The sequence below is a fragment of the Apteryx rowi genome, unplaced genomic scaffold (genome assembly GCF_003343035.1).
Source record: "Apteryx rowi isolate R43461 unplaced genomic scaffold, aptRow1 scaffold_13, whole genome shotgun sequence".
NCBI classification, from domain to species: Eukaryota; Metazoa; Chordata; class Aves; order Apterygiformes; family Apterygidae; genus Apteryx; species Apteryx rowi.
Genome location: NW_020447530.1, coordinates 3,765,528 through 3,771,203, shown reverse-complemented (window position 1 = coordinate 3,771,203; position 5,676 = coordinate 3,765,528). Strand labels below are relative to the sequence as shown.

Below are 5,676 nucleotides of genomic sequence, written 5' to 3'. Positions count from 1 at the left end.
AGAGCTCGGCCGCGGTGCCGCTGCGCCGCGACCTGCCCTTCTACGGCCGCGCCGCCCGCCGCCTCTACGTGAGTGCCCGCGCCGGGCCTGCCGCCGCTCCCTTCCGTCCCTTCCTCCCCGCTTCCATCCCTCCGCCTCTCCATCCCTCCCTCCGTCCCTCCGTCTTTCCGCCCCCCATCCTTCCCTCCATCCCTCCGTCCTTCTAGCTCTTTTCCTTCCGTCCCTCCTTCCTTCCATCCCTCTGCCTCTCCGTCTATCCCTCTGTCCCTCGATCTTTCCGTCCCTCCTTCTGCTCGCACCTTTTCTTCCTAGCCGTTCTTCTCAACAGCCCCTCGCGCCTCCTCTCCATCCGGGCACCTCCTCACCTGCCTTTTCTGCATCCATCCCCCCATCCCTGCACCCCCACACGTGTCTTTTCTCCAACCATCCCTGCATCCCCCCGTGCCTCTTCTCATTCCGCCCCTGCACCTCCACATGTCTTTTCTGCATCCATCCCTTCATCCCTGCATCTCCACGTGCCTTTTCTCCATCCATCCCCCTCATCTCTGCACGTCCATGTGCCTTTCCTCTGTCCATGCCGCCCAACCCTGCACCTCCACACGTGCCTTTTCTCCATTCATCTCTAAAGGCCTCTCCTCTCCCTCCATCCCCCGCTCTCGCTGCGTCCTGCCTCCGGGTTTCTCTGGCTGCAGAGGAACAAGAGGGCTTTTTCCTTTGCAGCTGTTGCTCCGCGAGGAGCGGCTGCAGCTGGGACAGCCCATGAGCTGCGGCTCTCCGGGGGACGGAGAAGCCCAAGGTCTTTGTTTCCTCCTTGGAAGAGCACGCTCTCCCTCCCCCAGGCTTGGCTCCCAGCCCTCAGCCCAGCTCCAGGGGCATGAGGGAGGTGGGGGTCTGGTGGGACCGGTGGCAGAGGTGCTTCTGCCGTGGGGCCGGCGGGTGGGGGCCGCTCTCTGAACACCCTGTGCCTCTCTCCCTGCAGGTGGGGACCAACGGGGTCATCTCCACCCAGGATTTCCCCAGAGAGACCCAGTACGTGGATGACGATTTCCCCACGGACTTCCCTGTCATCGCTCCCTTCCTGGCCGACATCGACACCACTGGCGGCAGAGGGAACATCTACTACCGGCAGGACGACTCTTTGGATGTGCTGAACCAGGCTGCGGACTATATCCGGGCTGGGTTCCCCCAGACGGCCGGTTCCTTCGTGCCAACCGATGCGTTCCTCGCCACCTGGGAGGATGTGGGCGCCTACGAGGAGGTCTCGCAGGACACGGAGCCCTCCAAGAAGGTGAGGGCAATGGGCCGATGTTGGATTYCCAACTACATGTCATGGGAGGATAAGTCTTCCTTGGTTAGCACCCAAAACATTGAGTCTTTTCCTTCTGGGCAGCTGAATGGTTGCCCCAGGCTTGGACCGGGACCAGAGGAGTCAGGGAGCCTCTGTCCTCTTCACTCAGAGTTGTGGCTTTGGTGGGTTTCAGGGTCTCTAGCCTTGGGACTCATGGTCCCCGCCTGGATCGGGTAGAGCATCCCCGCGGCAGAAGGACGGTGGTGTGGTTCTCCTCGCTGGAGAGCAGCACCGGGCTGGACGCAGAGAGCCTGGCAGAGACCGTGGCTCCCTGCTCTTGGGTGACAGTGACTTTGGGGAGTCCCTTGCTCCTGAGCGGTCTGAGCGGGTGCTGAGCGGGCCCCTGGGTGTGCAAACCACCCCTGGCTCGGTCCGGYGGGGGTGTGCGTGGGGAAGGGGCTCTCCAAGCTCTGCTTTTGGGGCACTCGGCTGTTTCTGAAGCCTGCTGAAGTCCTTAAGCTCCGTGTTGGCTTTGCTGAGGAGCACAGGAGGCTTCGGAGGCTGCCTTCAGCTCCCGGGAGGTCGCGAGCTAGCGGCGCTCAGGAGCTCCCGCGGTGTCCAGGCAAAACCCCAAACTGCAAAGATTAGCGGTGCTGCCGACTCGGGATTTGCGGAGCGGATGGGAATTGGGCCCGGAGGAGCCGGGCGAAGATGCGGCTTAGGGATGACCCAGACCTTTCGGTGGGGCCTCGGGATCAGCGCTTCCGTTCTCCGCCTCCTTCTGCCGGCACGTTCTGTGTCCCAGGACGCTCGTTAACCCTGCCGGTGAGGAACGGCCTTCAGAGTTTCCACTGCGGTTTTGAGTGTGGAAAACAAGTGCTGCTCGTGCGCGGTCCCTCTGCCRGCTCCGACCATCCGCGGGCGCTGTCTCGGCATGGCCCGGGCAGGCAGGAATTGCTGCTGTGCTGAGGGCTGCCTCGTTAGTCCGATGGCTCGTCRAGGAGCTGGGGGTCGACGGGGATGCTCTGCGGCGGGGAGGGCTTCTTTGCGCTGAACTGGGGGCGGAAAGGCGTTAAAAAAAAAACCCCTCCTGAGCAAAAACACCGGCAGATTTATAGGTCAAGACCGTTGCGTGTTGGGTCGGTGCGAGGCGAGGCGAAGAATTTGGAAGGAGACGGAACGCATTTTTTTCCTCTTCTCTAAAAAGCGGGAAAGCAACCGGAGAAATGCCGTCGGGGGGCCTCCCGGTGACCTTGCAGACATCAAAAACGCAGCCTCGTTTTCTCTGCGCGATTGTTTTTTTTTTGTTTTTTTTTTCCTCTGCTCGAAAAAGTTGGATCAGGTTTTAAAGCCCAAAAAAAAAAAAAAAAAGAAAAAGTCTTGCTTTGAAATGAGACCCTTAAGGGAAAGTTTCATTCAAGGCGTATGGAAATGCAGTTTGTGCGTGTTTTGCAAAATTCCCCTCTTTTTCACCTGCGRCCTGGGTGAAAACTGCAGAAAAGTTCCCCCAGCACCACTTTTCCCTTTTTTTTTTTTTTGGGCTGAGTCTGCCAGCCATCGAAACGCTTCTCCCCTCGCTGTTCAAACCCACCGTTGACCACGAAGGCCGCCCGCTTGCCCAAAGTCGGGGCTTATCCTTCCAAGCCTTCCTCCCCGAAAGCCTGGGCAAGGAGGGCGCCGCGGCGGCTCCCGAATCCGCCCACCTCGGGGAGAGCCGGGGATTCGCTCCGGTTCCCTCCGGGGCCGCGGCGGCGGGAGCTGACCCCGCTTCTGCAGGGGCTCTGGCACGATGCCCCGTTCGGGGTGGAATTTGCCCTTTTCGGCTCTGGAAGCGAGCGCCGCGGCTCGGGGCTCGGCCGGGGGGCTCCGGAGGGAGGGGGGGGGGGATGGACGGTGCCGTGAATGCGCCTGTGTGCCGCAATCCCGACAAGCGCTCTTTATATCCGCCCGCCCTCGGCCCACGCCGGAAAAGCCCCCGAAGGCGCCGGCCTCTGCGGCGCGGGAAGCGTCGGAGCCTCGGGCGGGCGAGGGCCGGGGGCAGCAGTGGAGCAGCCTGGGGAGGGGCTTTTTTTTGCTTTTTTTTGCTTTTTTTTGCTTTTTTTTTTAATAAACCCTCACAAATCCTTAACCAGCCCCCAGCGCCCGCTTGTGTGGGTTCTCTGGTGGCTCGTAAGGGTTGTGCGGGGCCCGCAGCCCGGCAGGCAGCGGGGCATTGGTGCCGTCTCTCTCTCCCCACCGGCACACGTGGGGCTGCCGGCCGGTGCGGGGCGCCTATAGCGGGATGTATGGGCGTGGGGAAGGCACCGGCATGTTTTTTCCTGAGGAAACCGAGCCGAAATTGTTCCCTGGGGGAAATGCGGGGCATGCTGTTTTTTTTCTCCGCTGCCGGCGGGAGGACGGAGAAGCACTGCTGGTGTCGGGGCAGCRCGGACGGACGTGCGCGAGCGGGGTCCCGCGGCGGAGGTCTCGGTGGAGACAGGATCCTCCGCTGGTGTTTTAAGGAAGAGACAGTGTCCCCATGCACAATTTCACAGTGTGAAATGAAGGTGTTTTCCAAGGCTCTGCCGGGCCGGGCCATCCCTGCTGGGACAKAGTCGGGCTCTGGACTTCTCCAGAAGGAGCCGATTGAGGGAGAAGGTGCCTGGAGGGAGCTGAAGGTTGGGCACGGCCGGGATTCCTGAGCCCCCTCTGAACATCCCGGCAGCCAGAGATGCAGCCCAGCTTTTGTGGTAACCTTGCCCCAGTCCTGGGGCTTTTAGCTCCCTTGGATGCCACCCCATCTTTATGGCTGCAGATGCATTGCATCCAAGTCCGAAGAAGAAGTCCCCAGCGTTGGGTTTGCATCCAGTCTTCTGTGGTGTCCTCCAYGGGGGCGTCAGCTCGGGGCAGGTGTGGTGGTGCCTGCTTTGCCTCTGCCCTGTCACGTCTGTCCATGTGTCCCGCTCTCCCTCTCCCGCAGCTCAACACGTTCCAGGCCGTGGTGGCCTACAACGCGTCGGACGCCTACGCTATCTTCCTCTACCCCGATGACGGCCTCCAGTTCTTCGGGACTCGGCCCAAAGAGTCCTACAACGTCCACCTGGAGCTGCCCGCCAGGGTGGGCTTCAGYCGCGGCGACGGCGACGACCCGAAGAGGGAAGGGCTCTTCTACAGCGTGGCCAGCAGCGAGCGGGCCTTGAAGCACCTCTACCAGTACGTAGCGCCTTCGGGGCCGCGTTGGCCTGGGGAGGGGGTTTCTCACCTTGGGACCACAAGCAGCTCTGGGAGACCCAGCCGGGCAATGGGGCACCCTCACCATGGTGGTTGGGGCTGTGCAGGGCAGAGGGTGTCCACCCACACTCACAAAGGCAGCTGCTGAGCCGGGTGGTGGCATCTCACCAGCATCGGATACCAGCCCTTGGTGCACGTGGTTGGCCAAAGTCATAGCGAGCCGGCCAGGAGAAGGCCATAAAAATGTGTCCCTAAAGCGTTTTATAGAGATGCAGCTGTGCTTTCTCCAGCCAGGTTTGTGGGTCCAAGCTCGGAGGCGCCGGGAAGGGTGGTGTCGCGTGGGGGGGGGCCGGGTCCTCTTGCCCGGCGGCGTGCCCAGGCGGGTGGCTTTGGCGCCGCTGCCCCAACGGTGGCCGCCGTCCCCTAGGGCGAGCAACGTGATGGTGCCCGGCGTGTGGGTCTTCCACGTCGGCAGCGCGTCCCCGCTGGCCAACGTGGCGCCGGCGGGCGGCGGGGGGCGCGTGGCGGACGCTGCCACCGCCACCACCGCTGCCGCCGCGTATGGCGAGGACGACCACGTGCCCACAGCACTGCCGCCCGGCACCCCGCCGGCACGGGAAAGCGGAGCGGAGCCCGGCGGGAGCCTCCCGGAGATCGCCGCCCAGGGGCCGCCCCCGCCGCCGGCCAGGGACCGGGACCGTGGTCTGCACCCGGATGCGGACCCGGATGCCGGAGCGCCGGGGCCGGCCGGGTTGCCGCGCYGGGGGGACGCCGCGCGGAGCCACCCGGCAGATCCCTCTTCCCAACGCTACGGGCAGCACGGCGTGGGCGTGGAGGAGGACGTGAGCTTCAACGCGGACGGTGAGTGGCTTTGAACGCCCGCCACCCGTCCGGGGTTGCTCGGCTGCTCCCGAAAAGGGCCAGGAGCTCCACGGAGCAGCAAAGCGGGCTCCGGAAGACGGGGTGCTTGCAGCGGGGTTTGCTGCCGCTTGGGCTCAGCGCGGCGGCGCCCGCTCGCCCGCAGCCTTCACCTACAGCGCGGCGGGCAAGGAGACGTGCCGAGGGCACGGCGGGCGCTGCTCCCCGCACGCCGTCTGCACCGACTACGCCACCGGCTCCTGCTGCCACTGCCGGGCCACCTACTACGGCAACGGGCGCCAGTGCCTGCCCGAAGGTAC

The 5,676-nt window shown here is 63.8% G+C and overlaps 1 protein-coding gene across 1 annotated transcript in view; it reads left to right on the top strand.

Annotated features, from left to right (window-relative positions):
* Nucleotides 1-874: 874 nt before the first annotated feature.
* NID2 (nidogen 2) overlaps nt 875-5,676 on the top strand; it is an 11,703-nt gene continuing 6,901 nt past the window's right edge. Inside the window, exons 1-4 of the mRNA XM_026056071.1 lie at nt 875-1,288; nt 4,248-4,641; nt 4,793-5,359; nt 5,523-5,672. Of these exons, the coding sequence (XP_025911856.1) occupies nt 875-1,288; nt 4,248-4,641; nt 4,793-5,359; nt 5,523-5,672 (1,525 nt within the window). The remainder of the gene's footprint in view (nt 1,289-4,247; nt 4,642-4,792; nt 5,360-5,522; nt 5,673-5,676) is intronic.